Source organism: Petromyzon marinus, chromosome 68 (genome assembly GCF_048934315.1).
Source record: "Petromyzon marinus isolate PM22_M1 ecotype Great Lakes invasive population chromosome 68, UKy_Petmar_22M1.pri1.0, whole genome shotgun sequence".
NCBI lineage: Eukaryota > Metazoa > Chordata > Hyperoartia > Petromyzontiformes > Petromyzontidae > Petromyzon > Petromyzon marinus.
Window position 1 is genome coordinate 4,393,428 of NC_133734.1, and position 21,817 is coordinate 4,415,244.

Here is a 21,817-nt window from a genome sequence, read left to right on the forward strand (position 1 = left end):
GTGAATGATGGTGATGGTGGTGGTGATGGTGATGGTGGTGATGGTGGTGATGGTGGTGGTGATGGTGGTGGTGATGGTGATGGTGGTGATGGTGATGGTGGTGATGGTGGTGGTGATGGTGGTGATCGTGGTGATGGTGATGGTGGTGGTGATGGTGGTGGTGGTGATGGTAGTGGTGGTGATGGTGATGGTGGTGATGGTGGTTGTGATGGGTGATGGTGGTGATGGTGGTGGTGATGGTGGTGATGGTGGTGGTGATGGTGGTGATGGTGGTGGTGGTGGTGATGGTGGTGGTGGTGGTGATGGTGGTGGTGGTGATGGTGGTGATGGTGGTGGTGGTGATGATGGTGATGGTGGTGGTGATGGTGATGATGGTCGTGATGGTGGTGATGGTGGTGATGGTGATGGTGGTGATGGTGGTGATGGTGGTGATGGTGGTGATGGTGGTGGTGGTGATGGTGGTGGTGATGATGGTGGTGGTGGTGATGATGGTGATGGTGGTGATGGTGGTGGTGATGCTAGTGATGGTGATGATGATGGTGGTGGTGTGAGTAGACTAGTGACCACGGGAGGTAGTGACAGGGAGTTCAGCCTGCAGTGTGAGTAGACTAGTGGCCGTGGGAGGTAGTGACAGGGGAGTCAGCCTGCAGTGTGAGTAGACTGGTGGTCACGGGAGGTAGTGACAGGGGAGTCAGCCTGCAGTGTGAGTGGACTAGTGGCCGTGGGAGGTAGTGACAGGGGAGTCAGCCTGCAGTGCGAGTGGACTGGTGGCCACGGGAGGTAATGACAGGGGAGTCAGTCTGCAGTGTGAGTGGACTTGTGACCACGGGAGGTAGTGACAGGGGAGTCAGTCTGCAGTGTGAGTGAACTGGTGGCCACTGGAGATGACAGGGGAGTCAGCCTGCAGTGTGAGTGGACTAGTGGCCGTGGGAGGTAGTGACAGGGGAGTCAGCCTGCAGTGCGAGTGGACTGGTGGCCACGGGAGGTAGTGACAGGGGAGTCAGCCTGCAGTGTGAGTGGACTTGTGACCACGGGAGGTAGTGACAGGGGAGTCAGCCTGCAGTGTGAGTGGACTGGTGACCACGGGAGGTAGTGACAGGGGAGTCAGCCTGCAGTGTGAGTGGACTGGTGGCCACGGGAGGTAGTGACAGGGGAGTCAGCCTGCAGTGTGAGTGGACTTGTGACCACGGGAGGTAGTGACAGGGGAGTCAGCCTGCAGTGTGAGTGGACTGGTGGCCACGGGAGGTAGTGACAGGGGAGTCAGCCTGCAGTGTGAGTGGACTTGTGACCACGGGAGGTAGTGACAGGGGAGTCAGCCTGCAGCGTGAGTGGACTGGTGGCCACGCGGAGGTAGTGACAGGGGAGTCAGCCTGCAGTCTGAGTGAACTGGTGCCCACGGGAGGTAGTGACAGGGGAGTCAGCCTGGAGTGTGAGTGGACTGGTGGCCACGGGAGGTAATTACAGGGGAGTCAGCCTGCAGTGTGAGTGGACTTGTGACCACGGGAGATAGAGACAGGGGGAGTAAGCCTGCAGTGTGAATGGACTAGTGGCCACGGGAGGTAATGACAGGGGAGTGAGCCTGCAGTGTGAGTGGACTGGTCGTCACGGGAGGTAATGACAGGGGAGTCAGCTTGCAGTGTAAGTGGACTGGTGGCCACGGGAGGTAGTGACAGGGGAGTCAGCCTGCAGTGTGAGTGGACTGGTGGTCACGGGAGGTAGTGACAGGGGATTCAGCCTGCAGTGTGAGTGAACTGGTGACCACGGGAGGTAATGACAGGGGAGTCAGCCTGCAGTGTGAGTGGGACTGGTGGTCATTGGAGATAATGACAGGGGAGTCAGCCTGCAGTGTGAGTGGACTGGTGGTCACGGGAGATAATGACAGGGGAGTCAGCCTGCAGTGTGAGTGGACTGGTGGCCACAAGAGGTAATGACAGCGGGAATCAGCCTGCAGTGTGAGTGGACTGGTGGCCACAGGAGGTAGTGACAGGGGAGTCAGCTTGCAGTGCGAGTGGACTGGTGGCGACGGGAGATAGTGACAGGGGAGTCAGCCTGAAGTGTGAGTGGACTGGTGGCCACGGGAGGTAATGACAGGGGAGTCAGCCTGCAGTGTGAGTGGACTGGTGGTCACGGGAGATGACAGGGGAGTCAGCCTGCAGTGTGAGTAGACTGGTGGCGACGGGAGATAGTGACAGGGGGAGTCAGCTTGCAGTCTGAGTGGGACTGGTGGTCACGGGAGGTAGTGACAGGGGAGTCAGCCTGCAGTGTGAGTGGACTGGTGGTCACGGGAGGTAGTAACAGGGGAGTCAAAACTGCAGTGTGAGTGGACTGGTAACCACGGGAGGTAATGACAGGGGAGTCAGCCTGAAGTGTGAGTGGACTGGTGACCACGGGAGGTAGTGACAGGGGAGTCAGCCTGCAGTGTGAGAGGACTGGTGGCCACGGGAGGTAGTGACAGGGGAGTCAGCTTGCAGTGCGAGTGGACTGGTGGTCACGGGAGGTAATGACAGGGGAGTCAGCTTGCAGTGCGAGTGGACTGGTGACCACGGGAGGTAATGACAGGGGAGTCAGCCTGCAGTGTGAGTGGACTGGTGACCACGGGAGGTAGTGACAGGGGGAGTAAAACTCCTCACAATGCCACGTGTGGTCTGTGTCTCTCTCCCTCCCCCTTCTCCCCCACTCTCCCCACTCTCCCCACTCTCCCCACTCTCCCACCTCTACCCCCCCTCTCTCCCCCCTCTCTCCCCCCTCTCCCCCCTCTTCCCTCACTCTCCCCCCTCTAGCCCCCCACACTCCCACCTCTCTCCCCCCACTCTCCCCCCCTCTTCCCCCACTCTCCCAACTCTCCCAACTCTCCCAACTCTCCCCCCTCTACCCCCCCTCCCCCCTCTCTCCCCCCTCTCTCCCCCCTCTCTCCCCCCCACTCTCCCCCCCACTCTCCCCCCCTCTTCCCCCACTCTCCCAACTCTCCCCCCTCTCTCCCCCCTCTCCCCCCTCTATCCCCCCCTCTACCCCCTCTCCCCCCTCTATCCCCCCCTCTACCCCCTCTCCCCCCTCTATCCCCCCCTCTACCCCCTCTACCCCCACTCTCCCCCCACTCTCCCCCCACTCTCCCCCCTCTCCCCCCCTCTTCCCCCACTCTCCCCCCTCTATCCCCCCCTCTACCCCCACTCTCCAAACTCTCCCCCCTCTTCCCCCACTCTCCCCCCTCTACCCCCCCTCTACCCCCACTCTCCCCCCTCTTTCCCCCTCTCCCCCCTCTTCCCCCACTCTCCCCCCTCTACCCCCCCTCTCCCCTCCCATTTCCCCTCCCCCTGCCGTCAATCACTGCCACACGATCGGCATCTTGCACTGTGACCTCAAGGTGCCGCAGCCACGCCCCCTACATTCTAGCCCCCCCCACCCTCCATTGTAGCACCGCCCCCTCATGTCTAGTCCCCGCCCCCCTCATATCTAGTCCACGCCCCCTCATATCTAGCCCCGCCCCCTAACTTCTAGCCCCGCCCCCCTCCATTGTAAACCGAGCCTCCCTCCGAGTCTAAACCCGCCCCGTCTTACCTAGCCCCTCCCCTTTAGCCCCGCCCCCTCCTTCCCCTCCCCCACCTCCCCCCCAGGCTAAGGAGCCTCTTCGTCCTGATGGCGCTCAGCGTGGACACGGCAGAGACAGCCACCAGCGCAGTCAGTGACACTCCGCTCATCATCACCATCAACATCACCATCATCATCAACATCATCATCACCATCTATACCATCATCATCACCATCATCAACATCATCATCATCTATACCATCATCATCTATACCATCATCATCAACATCATCATGGCCCAATCATTTCCTTTCATAATTTCCCAACATTAGCAGCCTGGGTGGTAACGACGACAACAACTCTGTGTGTCCCGTGTCTCTGACTCACCCACCCACTCACCCACCCACTCACCCACTCACTCACCCACCCACTCACTCACCGACTCACCCACCCACTTACCCACTCACCCACCCGCCCACCCACTCGCCCACCAACTCACCCACCCACTCACCCACCAACTCACTCACCCACTTACCCACTCACCCACCCGCCCACCCACTCGCCCACCAACTCACCCACCCACTCACCCACCCACTCACTCACTCTCACACTCTCCCACTCACTCACCGACTCACCCACTCACCGACTCACCCACCCACTGACCCACTCACCACCCACCCACTTACCCACTCACCCACCCACTCACTCATCCACCCACCCAATCACTTACCCACTTACCCACCCACTCACTCACTCACCCACCCACTCACTCATCCACCCACCCACTCACTCACCCACTAACCCACCCACTCACTCACCCACTAACCCACCCACTCACTCACCCACTCACTCGCGTACTGATGGTAATGATGATGATGATGGTGGTGATGATGGTTGATGTCTGATGATGGTGATGATGGTGATGCTGTGTGTGTGATGTGTGTGATGATGGTAATGATGATGGTGGTGTGTGATGGTGATGTGTGTGTGATGGTGATGATGGTGGTGTGTGATGGTGATGATGATGGTGATGTTGTGTGATGGTGATGTGTGATGTTGTGTGATGGTGATATTGTGTGATGGTGGTGATGGTGGTGATGTGTGATGTTGTGTGATGGTGGTGATGTTGTGTGATGGTGATGTGTGATGTTGTGTGATGGTGGTGGTGATGGTGGTGATGTGTGATGGTGATGTGTGATGGTGACGATGATGGTGGTGTGTGATGATGATGTGTTGTGTGATGGTGATGATGATGATGTGTGATGGTGATGATGGTGTGTGTGATGGTGATTTTGTGTGATGTTGTGTGATGATGGTGTTGGTGGTGATGTTGTGTGATGGTGATGTGTGATGCTGTGTGATGGTGATGTTGTGTGATGGTGGTGATGATGGTGATGGTGGTGTTGTTGTGTGATGTGTGTGATGGTGATGGTGATGATGGTGGTGTGTGATGATGATGTGTGATGATGGTGATGTGTGATGGTGATGATGGTGTGTGTGATGGTGATTTTGTGTGATGGTGATGTTGTGTTGATGGTTGTGATGTTGTGTGATGGTGATGTGTGATGCTGTGTGATGGTGGTGATGGTGGTGTTGTTGTGTGATGTGTGTGATGCTGTGTGATGGTGATGATGATGGTGGTGTGTGATGATGGCGATGTGTGATGGTGATGATGGTGTGTGTGATGGTGATTTTGTGTGATGTTGTGTGATGGTGGTGATGGTGTGTGATGGTGATGTTGTGTGATGGTGGTAGTGATGTTGTGTGATGGTGATGGTTGTGATGTTGTGTGATGGTGGTGGTGATGTGTGATGTTGTGATGGTGATGTTGTGATGGTGATGTGTGATGGTGATGTTGTGTATGTTGTATGATGGTGGTGATGGTGATGTTGTTGTGATGGTGGTTATGTTGTGTGTGATGTTGTGTGGTGGTGATAATTATGGTGTGTGATGGTGATGTGTGATGGTAATGTGTGATGTTGTGTGATGGTGGTGATGGTGTTGATGTTGGTGGTGATGGTGGTGATGTTGGTGATGATGGTGGTGATGGTGATGATGATGTTGATGGTGGTGATAATGGTGGTGATGATGTTGATGGTGATTGTGGTGATGTTGTGATGATGGTGGTGGTGATGGTGATGTTGTGATGATGTTGGTGATGATGGGGATGTTGTGGTGATGTAGTGATGATGATGGTGGTGGTGATGATGGTGATGGTGGTGATGTTGTGGTGATGATGATGGTGATGGTGGTGATGTTGTGGTGATGGTGGTGATGTTGTGATGATGGTGGTGATGGTGGTGGTGATGGTGATGTAGTGATGGTGATGTAGTGATGATGATGTTGTGGTGATGGTGGTGGTGGTGATGTAGTGATGATGATGATGTTGTTGTGATGTTGTCGCAGGGCGCTATCCTCACCACGACGCTGGCCACGAGGAACTTATCTGGTGAGAGTTCACTACAGCACTGTACCACTACTGTACAACTACTGTACCACTACTGTACAACTACCGCACAACTACTGTGCCACTACTGTACAACTACTGTACCGCACCCACTGTACAACTACTGCACAACTACTGTACCACCACTATCACTACTGTACAACTACAGCACCGCACCCACTGTACAACTACTGTACAACTACTGTCCCACCGCCGCACCACTACTGTCCCACTACTGTACATTACTTATCACTACTGTACCACCACAGCATTGTACAGCTACTGTACCATTGCAACACTGTACCACCACTGTACCACCACTCTACAACTGCTGTACCACCACAGCACTGTACAGCTACTGTACCACCACAGCACTGTACCACAACTGTACATCTACTGTACCACTACTGTTCAACTACTGTAACACTACTGTGCCACGACCGCACTGTACCACCACTGTACCACTACTGTACCACTACAGCACTGTATAGCTACTGTACCATTGCAGCACTGTACCACCACTGTACATCTACTCTACCACTACCGTGCACCTACTGTACCACTACTGTACCACGACAACACTGTACCGCCACTATACCACTACTGTACCACTACAGCACTGTACTACTACAGCACTAGCACTCCTGTACTGTACCACGACACTGTACTGTACCCCTACTGTACTACAGTGCACCACGGCAACAATAGCACTACTGTACTGTACCGCTATTGTACTGTGCCACTACTGTACCATTACTGTACACCACTACAGTGCCAGTACGACTGTAGTACTGTACGGTCACATTACAAGTACGGTAGCCTACTGTGCTACTGTACTAGAACTGTAGTTTTACAGTATCACTACATTACTTGTACAGTACTAGTACAGTACTCGCTGCAGTACTACACAGACACAGACAAAGCTGCCCCAGGTAGCCTCTAGCAGGGCTGTAGGGGCAAGTGCTGTTACACAGACACAGAGAAAGGTCCTCCAGGTAGCCTCTAGCAGGGCTGTAGGGGCAAGTGCTGTTACACTCACAGAGACAAAGATCCCCCAGGTAGCCTCTAGCAGGGCTGTAGGGGCAAGTGCTGTTACACAAACACGGACAAAGATCCCCCAGGTAGCCTCTAGCAGGGCTGTAGGGGCAAGTGCTGTTAACCACTGCTGTGTGCTGTGTGTGATGTAGTGGCCACGATGAATAGGAAGACTGATGGAGTGAAGGTGAAACATCATCACCATCACCACCACCATCACCATCACCACCATCATCACCACCATCACCACCATCACCACCACCACCACCAACATCACCAACATCACCACCATCACCACCACCAACATCACCACCACCAACATCACCATCACCACCACCATCACCATCATCACCACCACCACCATCACCACCATCACCACCACCATCACCACCATCATCACCACCATCATCACCATCACCACCACCACCAACATCACCATCATCACCATCACCATCACCACCATCACCACCATCATCACCACCATCATCACCATCACCACCACCAACATCACCACCATCACCATCACCACCACCAACATCACCACCACCAACATCACCACCACCATCACCACCATCACCATCATCACCATCACCACCACCATCACCACCATCACCACCATCACCACCACCATCACCACCACCACCACCAACATCACCATCATCACCATCACCACCACCATCACCACCATCACCACCATCATCACCACCATCATCACCACCACCACCAACATCACCACCATCACCATCACCACCACCAACATCACCACCACCAACATCACCACCACCATCACCACCATCACCACCACCACCATCACCACCATCACCACCACCATCACCACCATCATCACCACCATCACCACCATCACCACCACCACCATCACCACCACCATCACCACCATCACCACCATCATCACCACCATCACCACCACCATCACCACCATCACCACCACCACCCTCACCACCATCACCACCATCACCATCACCACCAACATCACCACCATCACCACCACCATCACCACCACCACCATCACCACCACCCTCACCACCACCACCACCATCACCACCATCACCATCACCACCAACATCACCACCATCACCATCACAACCACCATCACCACCAACATCACCATCACCACCATCATCACCACCATCGCCACCGCCATCATCACCACCATCACTACCATCACCACCATCACTACCATCATCATCACCATCATCACCACCACCATCATCACCACCACCACCACCATCACCACCCCCTTCACCATCACCACCACCCTCACCATCACCATCACCACCATCACCACCACCGCCATCACCACCACCACCCTCACCATCACCACCATCACCACCACCATCACCACCATCATCACCATCATCACCACCACCACCCTCACCATCACCACCATCACCATCACCACCATCACCACCACCATCACCACCATCACCACCACCGCCATCACCACCACCATCACCACCACCGCCATCACCACCACCACCCTCACCATCACCACCACCATCACCACCACCACCACCACCACCCTCACCATCACTACCATCACCACCACCATCACCACCACCGCCATCACCACCACCACCCTCACCATCACCACCATCACCACCACCATCACCACCATCATCACCATCATCACCATCATCACCATCATCACCACCACCATCATCACCACCACCATCCTCACCATCACCACCACCACCATCACCACCATCACCACCACCACCATCACCACCACCATCACCACCATCACCATCACCACCACCGCCATCACCACCACCATCACCACCACCGCCATCACCACCACCACCCTCACCATCACCACCATCACCACCACCATCACCACCACCACCATCACCACCGCCATCACCACCACCATCACCATCACCACCACCATCACCACCATCACCACCATCACCACCACCATCACCACCACCGCCATCACCACCACCACCCTCACCATCACCACCATCACCACCACCATCACCACCATCACCACCATCACCACCACCATCACCACCATCACCACCATCACCACCACCATCACCACCATCAGTAACCTCTCTCTCCCGCTGTGCTGTCTGTGTCAGAAGCGAAAGTCGACCTCTGTGATGCAGCTTGTGGTGAGTTACTCATTCACTGTGTTATAACTCACTCACTGTGTTATAACTCACTCACTGTGTTATAACTCGCTGTGTTATAACTTATACCTCACTCACTGTGTTATAACTCACTCGCTGTGTTATAACTCACTCGCTGTGTTATAACTCACTGTGTTATAACTTACTCGCTGTGTTATAACTCACTCACTGTGTTATAACTCACTCACTCACTGTGTTATAACTCACTCACTGTATTATAACTCACTATGTTATAACTCACTGTGTTATAACTCACTTATTGTGGTATAACTCACTCACTCACTGTGTTATAACTCACTCACTGTGTTATAACTCACTGTGTTATAACTTATAACTCACTCACTGTGTTATAACTTACTGTGTTATAACTCACTCACTGTGTTATAACTCACTATGTCATAACTCACTGTGTTATAACTCACTCACTGTGTTATAACTCACTCACTGTGTTATGACACACTCACTGTGTTATAACTCACTCACTGTGTTATAACTCACTCGCTGTGTTATAACTTATAACTCACTTACTGTGTTATAACTCACTGTGTTATAACTCACTCACTGTGTTATAACTCACTATGTTATAACTCACTGTGTTATATCTCACTCACTGTGGTATAACTCACTCACTGTGTTATAACTCACTCACTGTGTTATAACTCACTCACTGTGTTATAACTCACTGTGTTATAACTCACTCACTCTGTTATAACTCATTCAGTGTGTTATAACTCACTCACTGTTATAACTCACTCAGTGTGTTATAACTCACTCACTGTTATAACTCACTCACTGTGTTATAACTCCCTCACTGTGTTATAACTCACTGTGTTATAACTCACTCACTCACTGTGTTATAACTCACTCACTGTGTTATAACTCACTCACTGTGTTACAACTCACTTGTTATAACTCACTCACTGTGTTATAACTCACCGTGTTATAACTCACTCACTGTGGTATAACTCGCTGTGTTATAACTCATTCGCTCACTGTGTTATAACTTACGCACTATGTTATAACTCACTCACTCACTGTGTTATAACTCACTCACTGTGTTATAACTCACTCACTCACTCACTGTGTTATAGCTCTCTCACTGTGTTATAACTCACTCACTGTGTTATAACTCACTCACTCACTGTGTTATAACTCCCTCACTGTGTTATAACTCTCTCACTGTGTTATAACACACTCACTGTGTTATAACTCACTCACTGTGTTATTTCTCACTCACTCTGTTATAACTCACTCACTGTGTTATAACTCGCTCACTGTGTTATAACTCATTGTGTTATAACTCACTCACTGTGTTATAACTCACTCACTGTTTTTTAACTCACTCATTGTGTTATAACTCACGCACTGTGTTATAACTCACTCACTCACTGTGGTATAGCTCACTCACTGTGTTATAACTCACTCACTCACTGTGTTATAACTCACTCACTGTGTTATAACTCACTCACTCACTGTGTTATAACTCACTCACTGTGTTATAACTCACTCACTGTGTTATAACTCACTTCACTCACTGTGGTATAACTCACTGTGTTATAACTCACTCACTGTGTTATAACTCTCTCACTGTGTTATAACTCACTCACTGTGTTATATCTCACTCACTGTGTTATAACTCACTCACTGTGTTATAACTCACTCACTGTGTTATAACTCACTGTGTTATAACTCACTCTCTGTGTTATAACTCACTCACTCTGTTATAACTCGCTCACTGTGTTATAACTCACTCACTGTGTTATAACTCACTCACTCTGTTATAACTCACTCACTGTGTTATAACTCGCTCGCTCCCTGTGTTATAACTCACTCACTCACTGTGTTATAACTCACTAACTTTGTTATAAGTCACTCACTGTGTTATAACTCACTCACTCACTGTGTTATAACTCACTCACTGTGTTATAACTCACTCACTGTGTTATAACTCGCTGACTCACTGTGTTATAACTCACTCACTGTGTTATAACTCACTGTGTTATAACATAACTCACTCACTGTGTTATAACTCACTGTGTTATAACTCACTATGTTATAACTCACTCGCTCACTGTGTTATAACTCACTCACTCACTGTGTTATAACTCACTCACTGTGTTATAACTCACTCACTGTGTTATAACTCACTGTGTTATAACTAACTCACTGTGTTATAACTCACTGTGTTATAACTTATAACTCGCTCACTGTGTTATAACTTACTGTGTTATAACTCACTCACTGTGTTATAACTCACTATGTCATAACTCACTGTGTTATAACTCACTCACTGTGTTATAACTCACTCACTCACTGTGTTATAACACACTCACTCACTGTGTTATAACTCACTCACTGTGTTATAACTCACTCACTGTGTTATAACTTATAACTCACTTACTGTGTTATAACTCACTGTGTTATAACTCACTCAGTGTTATAACTCACTATGTTATAACTCGCTGTGTTATATCTCACTCACTGTGGTATAACTCACTCACTGTGTTATAACTCACTCACTGTGTTATAACTCACTCACTGTGTTATAACTCGCTGTGTTATAACTCACTCACTCTGTTATAACTCACTCACTGTGTTATAACTCACTCTCTGTGTTATAACTCACTCAGTGTTATAACTCACTCACTGTGTTATAACTTACTGTGTTATAACTCACTCGCTCTGTTATAACTCATTCAGTGTGTTATAACTCACTCACTGTTATAACTCACTCAGTGTGTTATAACTCACTCACTGTTATAACTCACTCACTGTGTTATAACTCCCTCACTGTGTTATAACTCACTGTGTTATAACTCACTCACTCACTGTGTTATAACTCACTCACTGTGTTATAACTCACTCACTGTGTTACAACTCACTTGTTATAACTCACTCACTGTGTTATAACTCACCGTGTTATAACTCACTCACTGTGGTATAACTCGCTGTGTTATAACTCATTCGCTCACTGTGTTATAACTTACGCACTGTGTTATAACTCACTCACTCACTGTGTTATAACTCACTCACTGTGTTATAACTCACTCACTGTTATAACTCACTCACTGTGTTATAACTCACTGTGTTATAACTAACTCACTGTGTTATAACTCACTGTGTTATAACTTATAACTCACTCACTGTGTTATAACTTACTGTGTTATAACTCACTCACTGTGTTATAACTCACTATGTCATAACTCACTGTGTTATAACTCACTCACTGTGTTATAACTCACTCACTCACTGTGTTATAACACACTCACTCACTGTGTTATAACTCACTCACTGTGTTATAACTCACTCACTGTGTTATAACTTATAACTCACTTACTGTGTTATAACTCACTGTGTTATAACTCACTCACTGTGTTATAACTCACTATGTTATAACTCACTGTGTTATATCTCACTCACTGTGGTATAACTCACTCACTGTGTTATAACTCACTCACTGTGTTATAACTCACTCACTGTGTTATAACTCACTGTGTTATAACTCACTCACTCTGTTATAACTCACTCACTGTGTTATAACTCACTCAATGAGTTATAACTCACTCACTGTGTTATAACTCACTCACTGTGTTATAACTCACACACTGTGTTATAACTCACTCGCTCTGTTATAACTCATTCAGTGTGTTATAACTCACTCACTGTTATAACTCACTCAGTGTGTTATAACTCACTCACTGTTATAACTCACTCACTGTGTTATAACTCCCTAACTGTGTTATAACTCACTGTGTTATAAATCACTCACTCACTGTTATAACTCACTCACTGTGTTATAACTCACTCACTGTGTTACAACTCACTTGTTATAACTCACTCACTGTGTTATAACTCACCGTGTTATAACTCACTCACTGTGGTATAACTCGCTGTGTTATAACTCATTCGCTCACTGTGTTATAACTTACGCACTGTGTTATAACTCACTCACTCACTGTGTTATAACTCACTCACTGTGTTATAACTCACTCACTGTGTTATAACTCACTCACTCACTGTGTTATAGCTCTCTCACTGTGTTATAACTCACTCACTGTGTTATAACTCACTCACTCACTGTGTTATAACTCACTCACTGTGTTATAACTCTCTCACTGTGTTATAACACACTTTCTGTGTTATAACTCACTCACTGTGTTATAACTCTCTCACTGTGTTATAACTCACTCACTGTGTTATTTCTCACTCACTCTGTTATAACTCACTCACTGTGTTATAACTCACTCACTGTGTTATAACTCATTGTGTTATAACTCACTCACTGTGTTATAACTCACTCACTGTGTTTTAACTCACTCATTGTGTTATAACTCACGCACTGTGTTATAACTCACTCACTCACTGTGGTATAGCTCACTCACTGTGTTATAACTCACTCACTCACTGTGTTATAACTCACTCACTGTGTTATAACTCACTCACTCACTGTGTTATAACTCACTCGCTGTGTTATAACTCACTCACTGTGTTATAACTCACTTCACTCACTGTGGTATAACTCACTGTGTTATAACTCACTCACTGTGTTATAACTCTCTCACTGTGTTATAACTCACTCACTGTGTTATATCTCACTCACTGTGTTATAACTCACTCACTGTGTTATAACTCACTCACTGTGTTATAACTCACTGTGTTATAACTCACTCTCTGTGTTATAACTCACTCACTCTGTTATAACTCGCTCACTGTGTTATAACTCACTCACTGTTATAACTCACTCACTCTGTTATAACTCACTCACTGTGTTATAACTCGCTCGCTCCCTGTGTTATAACTCACTCACTCACTGTGTTATAACTCACTAACTGTGTTATAAGTCACTCACTGTGTTATAACTCACTCACTCACTGTGTTATAACTCACTCACTGTGTTATAACTCACTCACTGTGTTATAACTCGCTGACTCACTGTGTTATAACTCACTCACTGTGTTATAACTCACTGTGTTATAACATAACTCACTCACTGTGTTATAACTCACTGTGTTATAACTCTCTGTGTTATAACTCACTCGCTCACTGTGTTATAACTCACTCACTCACTGTGTTATAACTCACTCACTGTGTTATAACTCACTTGTGTTAGAACTCACTCACTGTGTTATAACTCACTCACTGTGTTATAACTCACTCACTGTGTTACAACTCACTCACTCACTGTGGTATAACTCACTCACTCACTGTGTTATAACTCACTCACTGTGTAATAACTCACTGTGTTATAACTCACTCACTGTGTTATAACTCACTCACTGTGTTATAACTCACTGTGTTATAACTCACTCACTGTGTTATAACTCACTCACTGTATTATAACTCACTAATTGTGTTATAACTCGCTCACTGTGTTATAACTCACTGTGTTATAACTCACTCACTGTGTTATAACTCACTCACTGTTTTATATCTCACTCACTGTTATAACTCACTCACTGTGTTATAACTCACTCACTGTGTAATAACTCACTCACTGTGTTATAACTCACTCACTGTGTTATAACTCACTCACTGTGTTATAACTCACTCTGTGTTTTTAACTCACTCACTGTGTTATAACGCACTCCCTGTGTTATAACTCACTCACTGTGTTATCACTCACTCACTGTGTTATAACTCACTCACTGTGTTATAACTCTCTCACTCACTGTGTTATAACTCACTCACTGTGTAATAACTCACTCACTGTGTTATAAGTCACTCCCTGTGTTATAACTCACTCACTGTGTTATCACTCACTCACTGTGTTATAACTCACTCACTGTGTTATAACTCACTCACTCACTGTGTTATAACTCACTCACTGTGTTATAACTCACTCACTGTGTTATAACTCACTCACTGTGTTATAAGTCACTCACTGTGTTATAACTCACTGTGTTATAACTCACTGTGTTATAACTCACTCACTCTGTTATAACTCACTCACTGTGTTATAACTCACTCACTGTGTTATAACTCACTGTGTTATAACTCACTCACTGTGTTATAACTAACTCACTGTGTTATTATTCACTCACTGTGTTATAACTCACTCACTGTGTTATAACTCACTCACTCAATGTGTTATAACTCACTCACTGTGGTATAACTCACTCACTCACTGTGTTATAACTCACTCACTCAATGTGTTATAACTCACTCACTGTGTTATAACTCACCGTGGTATAACTCACTCACTGTGTTATAACTCACTCACTCACTGTGTTATAACTCACTCACTGTGTTATAACTCACTCACTGTGCTATAACTCACTCACTCACTGTGTTATAACTCACTCACTGTGTTATAACTCACTCACTCACTGTGTTATAACTCACTCACTGTGTTATAACTCACTCACTGTGTTATAACTCACTCACTGTGTTATAACTCACTCACTCACTGTGTTATAACACACTCAGTGTGTTATAACTCACTGTGTTATAACTCACTCACTGTGTTATAACTCACTCACTGTGTTATAACTCAATCACTGTGTTATAACTCACTCACGGTGTTATAACTCACTCACTGTGTTATAACTCACCGTGTTATAACTCACTCACTGTGTTTTAACTCACTCACTGTGTTATAACTCACTCACTGTGTTATAACTCACTCACTGTGTTATAACTCACCCACTGTGTAATAACTCACTCACTGTGTTATAAGTCACTCACTGTGTTATAACTCACTGTGTTATAACTCACTCTGTTATAACTCACTCACTGTGTTATAACTCACTCACTGTGTTATAACTCACTGTGTTATAACTCACTCACTCTGTTATAACTCACTCACTGTGTTATAACTCACTCACTGTGTTATAACTCACTGTGTTATAACTCACTCACTGTGTTATAACTCACTTACTGTGTTATAACTCACTCACTGTGTTATAACTCACTCACTGTGTTATAACTCACTGTGTTATAACTCACTGTGTTATAACTCACTGTTATAACTCACTCACTCTGCTATATCTCACTCGATGTGTTATAACTCACTCTGTTATAACTCTCTCACTCACTGTGTTATAACTCACTGTGTTATAACTCACTCACTGTGTTATAACTCACTCACTGTGTTATAACTCACTAACTGTGTTATATCTCACTGGGTTATAACTCACTCACTGTGTTATAACTCACTCACTGTGTTATAACTCACTGTGTTAAAACTCACTCACTGTGTTATAACTCACTCACTGTGTTATGACTCACTCACTGTTATAACTCACTCACTGTGTTATAACTCACTCACTGTGTTATAACTCACTGTGTTAAAACTCACTCACTGTGTTATAACTCACTAACTCACTCTGTTATAACTCAGTCACTGTGTTATAACTAACTCACTGTGTTATTACTTACCGTGTTATAACTCACTCACTGTGTTATAACTCACTCACTGTGTTATAACTCACTCACTCTGTTATAACTCACTTTGTTATAACTCACTCACTGTGTTATAACTCACTCACTGTGGTATAACTCACTCACTGTGTTATAACTCACTGTGTTATAACTCACTGTGGTATAACTCACTCACTGTGTTATAACTCACTGTGTTATAACTCACTGTGTTAGAACTCACTCACTGTGTTATAACTCACTCACTGTGTTATAACTCGCTCACTGTGTTACAACTCACTCACTCACTGTGGTATAACTCACTCACTGTGTTATAACTCACTCACTGTGTTATAACTCAGTGTTGTAACTCACTCACTGTGTTATAACTCACTCACTGTGTTATAACTCACTCACTGTGTTATAACTCACTGTGTTATAACTCACTCAATGAGTTATAACTCACTCACTGTGTTATAACTCACTCACTGTGTTATAACTCACACACTGTGTTATAACTCACTCGCTCTGTTATAACTCATTCAGTGTGTTATAACTCACTCACTGTTATAACTCACTCAGTGTGTTATAACTCACTCACTGTTATAACTCACTCACTGTGTTATAACTCCCTAACTGTGTTATAACTCACTGTGTTATAAATCACTCACTCACTGTTATAACTCACTCACTGTGTTATAACTCACTCACTGTGTTACAACTCACTTGTTATAACTCACTCACTGTGTTATAACTCACCGTGTTATAACTCACTCACTGTGGTATAACTCGCTGTGTTATAACTCATTCGCTCACTGTGTTATAACTTACGCACTGTGTTATAACTCACTCACTCACTGTGTTATAACTCACTCACTGTGTTATAACTCACTCACTGTGTTATAACTCACTCACTCACTGTGTTATAGCTCTCTCACTGTGTTATAACTCACTCACTGTGTTATAACTCACTCACTCACTGTGTTATAACTCACTCACTGTGTTATAACTCTCTCACTGTGTTATAACACACTCACTGTGTTATAACTCACTCACTGTGTTATGACTCTCTCACTGTGTTATAACTCACTCACTGTGTTATTTCTCACTCACTCTGTTATAACTCACTCACTGTGTTATAACTCACTCACTGTGTTATAACTCATTGTGTTATAACTCACTCACTGTGTTATAACTCACTCACTGTGTTTTAACTCACTCATTGTGTTATAACTCACGCACTGTGTTATAACTCACTCACTGTGGTATAGCTCACTCACTGTGTTATAACTCACTCACTCACTGTGTTATAACTCACTCACTGTGTTATAACTCACTCACTCACTGTGTTATAACTCACTCACTGTGTTATAACTCACTCACTGTGTTATAACTCACTTCACTCACTGTGGTATAACTCACTGTGTTATAACTCACTCACTGTGTTATAACTCTCTCACTGTGTTATAACTCACTCACTGTGTTATATCTCACTCACTGTGTTATAACTCACTCACTGTGTTATAACTCACTCACTGTGTTATAACTCACTGTGTTATAACTCACTCTCTGTGTTATAACTCACTCACTCTGTTATAACTCGCTCACTGTGTTATAACTCACTCACTGTTATAACTCACTCACTCTGTTATAACTCACTCACTGTGTTATAACTCACTGTGTTATAACTCACTGTGGTATAACTCACTCACTGTGTTATAACTCACTGTGTTATAACTCACTGTGTTAGAACTCACTCACTGTGTTATAACTCACTCACTGTGTTATAACTCGCTCACTGTGTTACAACTCACTCACTCACTGTGGTATAACTCACTCACTGTGTTATAACTCACTCACTGTGTTATAACTCAGTGTTGTAACTCACTCACTGTGTTATAACTCACTCACTGTGTTATAACTCACTCACTGTGTTATAACTCACTGTGTTATAACTCACTCAATGAGTTATAACTCACTCACTGTGTTATAACTCACTCACTGTGTTATAACTCACACACTGTGTTATAACTCACTCGCTCTGTTATAACTCATTCAGTGTGTTATAACTCACTCACTGTTATAACTCACTCAGTGTGTTATAACTCACTCACTGTTATAACTCACTCACTGTGTTATAACTCCCTAACTGTGTTATAACTCACTGTGTTATAAATCACTCACTCACTGTTATAACTCACTCACTGTGTTATAACTCACTCACTGTGTTACAACTCACTTGTTATAACTCACTCACTGTGTTATAACTCACCGTGTTATAACTCACTCACTGTGGTATAACTCGCTGTGTTATAACTCATTCGCTCACTGTGTTATAACTTACGCACTGTGTTATAACTCACTCACTCACTGTGTTATAACTCACTCACTGTGTTATAACTCACTCACTGTGTTATAACTCACTCACTCACTGTGTTATAGCTCTCTCACTGTGTTATAACTCACTCACTGTGTTATAACTCACTCACTCACTGTGTTATAACTCACTCACTGTGTTATAACTCTCTCACTGTGTTATAACACACTCACTGTGTTATAACTCACTCACTGTGTTATGACTCTCTCACTGTGTTATAACTCACTCACTGTGTTATTTCTCACTCACTCTGTTATAACTCACTCACTGTGTTATAACTCACTCACTGTGTTATAACTCATTGTGTTATAACTCACTCACTGTGTTATAACTCACTCACTGTGTTTTAACTCACTCATTGTGTTATAACTCACGCACTGTGTTATAACTCACTCACTGTGGTATAGCTCACTCACTGTGTTATAACTCACTCACTCACTGTGTTATAACTCACTCACTGTGTTATAACTCACTCACTCACTGTGTTATAACTCACTCACTGTGTTATAACTCACTCACTGTGTTATAACTCACTTCACTCACTGTGGTATAACTCACTGTGTTATAACTCACTCACTGTGTTATAACTCTCTCACTGTGTTATAACTCACTCACTGTGTTATATCTCACTCACTGTGTTATAACTCACTCACTGTGTTATAACTCACTCACTGTGTTATAACTCACTGTGTTATAACTCACTCTCTGTGTTATAACTCACTCACTCTGTTATAACTCGCTCACTGTGTTATAACTCACTCACTGTTATAACTCACTCACTCTGTTATAACTCACTCACTGTGTTATAACTCACTCACTGTGTTATAACTCACTGTGTTATAACTCACTCACTCACTGTGTTATAACTCACTCACTGTGTTATAACTCACTCACTCACTGTGTTATAGCTCTCTCACTGTGTTATAACTCACTCACTGTGTTATAACTCACTCACTCACTGTGTTATAACTCACTCACTGTGTTATAACTCTCTCACTGTGTTATAACACACTTTCTGTGTTATAACTCACTCACTGTGTTATAACTCTCTCACTGTGTTATAACTCACTCACTGTGTTATTTCTCACTCACTCTGTTATAACTCACTCACTGTGTTATAACTCACTCACTGTGTTATAACTCATTGCGTTATAACTCACTCACTGTGTTATAACTCACTCACTGTGTTTTAACTCACTCATTGTGTTATAACTCACGCACTGTGTTATAACTCACTCACTCACTGTGGTATAGCTCACTCACTGTGTTATAACTCACTCACTCACTGTGTTATAACTCACTCACTGTGTTATAACTCACTCACTCACTGTGTTATAACTCACTCGCTGTGTTATAACTCACTCACTGTGTTATAACTCACTTCACTCACTGTGGTATAACTCACTGTGTTATAACTCACTCACTGTGTTATAACTCTCTCACTGTGTTATAACTCACTCACTGTGTTATATCTCACTCACTGTGTTATAACTCACTCACTGTGTTATAACTCACTCACTGTGTTATAACTCACTGTGTTATAACTCACTCTCTGTGTTATAACTCACTCACTCTGTTATAACTCGCTCACTGTGTTATAACTCACTCACTGTTATAACTCACTCACTCTGTTATAACTCACTCACTGTGTTATAACTCGCTCGCTCCCTGTGTTATAACTCACTCACTCACTGTGTTATAACTCACTAACTGTGTTATAAGTCACTCACTGTGTTATAACTCACTCACTCACTGTGTTATAACTCACTCACTGTGTTATAACTCACTCACTGTGTTATAACTCGCTGACTCACTGTGTTATAACTCACTCACTGTGTTATAACTCACTGTGTTATAACATAACTCACTCACTGTGTTATAACTCACTGTGTTATAACTCTCTGTGTTATAACTCACTCGCTCACTGTGTTATAACTCACTCACTCACTGTGTTATAACTCACTCACTGTGTTATAACTCACTTGTGTTAGAACTCACTCACTGTGTTATAACTCACTCACTGTGTTATAACTCACTCACTGTGTTACAACTCACTCACTCACTGTGGTATAACTCACTCACTCACTGTGTTATAACTCACTCACTGTGTAATAACTCACTGTGTTATAACTCACTCACTGTGTTATAACTCACTCACTGTGTTATAACTCACTGTGTTATAACTCACTCACTGTGTTATAACTCACTCACTGTATTATAACTCACTAATTGTGTTATAACTCGCTCACTGTGTTATAACTCACTGTGTTATAACTCACTCACTGTGTTATAACTCACTCACTGTTTTATATCTCACTCACTGTTATAACTCACTCACTGTGTTATAACTCACTCACTGTGTAATAACTCACTCACTGTGTTATAACTCACTCACTGTGTTATAACTCACTCACTGTGTTATAACTCACTCTGTGTTTTTAACTCACTCACTGTGTTATAACGCACTCCCTGTGTTATAACTCACTCACTGTGTTATCACTCACTCACTGTGTTATAACTCACTCACTGTGTTATAACTCTCTCACTCACTGTGTTATAACTCACTCACTGTGTAATAACTCACTCACTGTGTTATAAGTCACTCCCTGTGTTATAACTCACTCACTGTGTTATCACTCACTCACTGTGTTATAACTCACTCACTGTGTTATAACTCACTCACTCACTGTGTTATAACTCACTCACTGTGTTATAACTCACTCACTGTGTTATAACTCACTCACTGTGTAATAACTCACTCACTGTGTTATAAGTCACTCACTGTGTTATAACTCACTGTGTTATAACTCACTGTGTTATAACTCACTCACTCTGTTATAACTCACTCACTGTGTTATAACTCACTCACTGTGTTATAACTCACTGTGTTATAACTCACTCACTGTGTTATAACTAACTCACTG

General features: G+C 44.7%; 1 protein-coding gene across 2 annotated transcripts in view; it reads left to right on the plus strand.

The window, feature by feature from the left end:
* The first annotated feature begins 3,588 nt into the window (after positions 1-3,588).
* Positions 3,589-21,817, plus strand: part of LOC116956867 (calcium/calmodulin-dependent protein kinase type II delta 2 chain-like) — a 70,771-nt gene continuing 52,542 nt past the window's right edge. The window contains exons 1-4 of one of the 2 annotated variants that reach the window (XM_076054809.1): positions 3,589-3,675; positions 5,933-5,975; positions 7,160-7,194; positions 9,110-9,142. In XM_076054809.1, the coding sequence (XP_075910924.1) occupies positions 3,634-3,675; positions 5,933-5,975; positions 7,160-7,194; positions 9,110-9,142 (153 nt within the window). In that variant the 5' untranslated portion in view covers positions 3,589-3,633. Of the gene's footprint in view, positions 3,676-3,711; positions 3,890-5,932; positions 5,976-7,159; positions 7,195-9,109; positions 9,143-21,817 lie in introns of those variants that run through there. The other variant, XM_076054810.1, reaches the window with a different exon arrangement.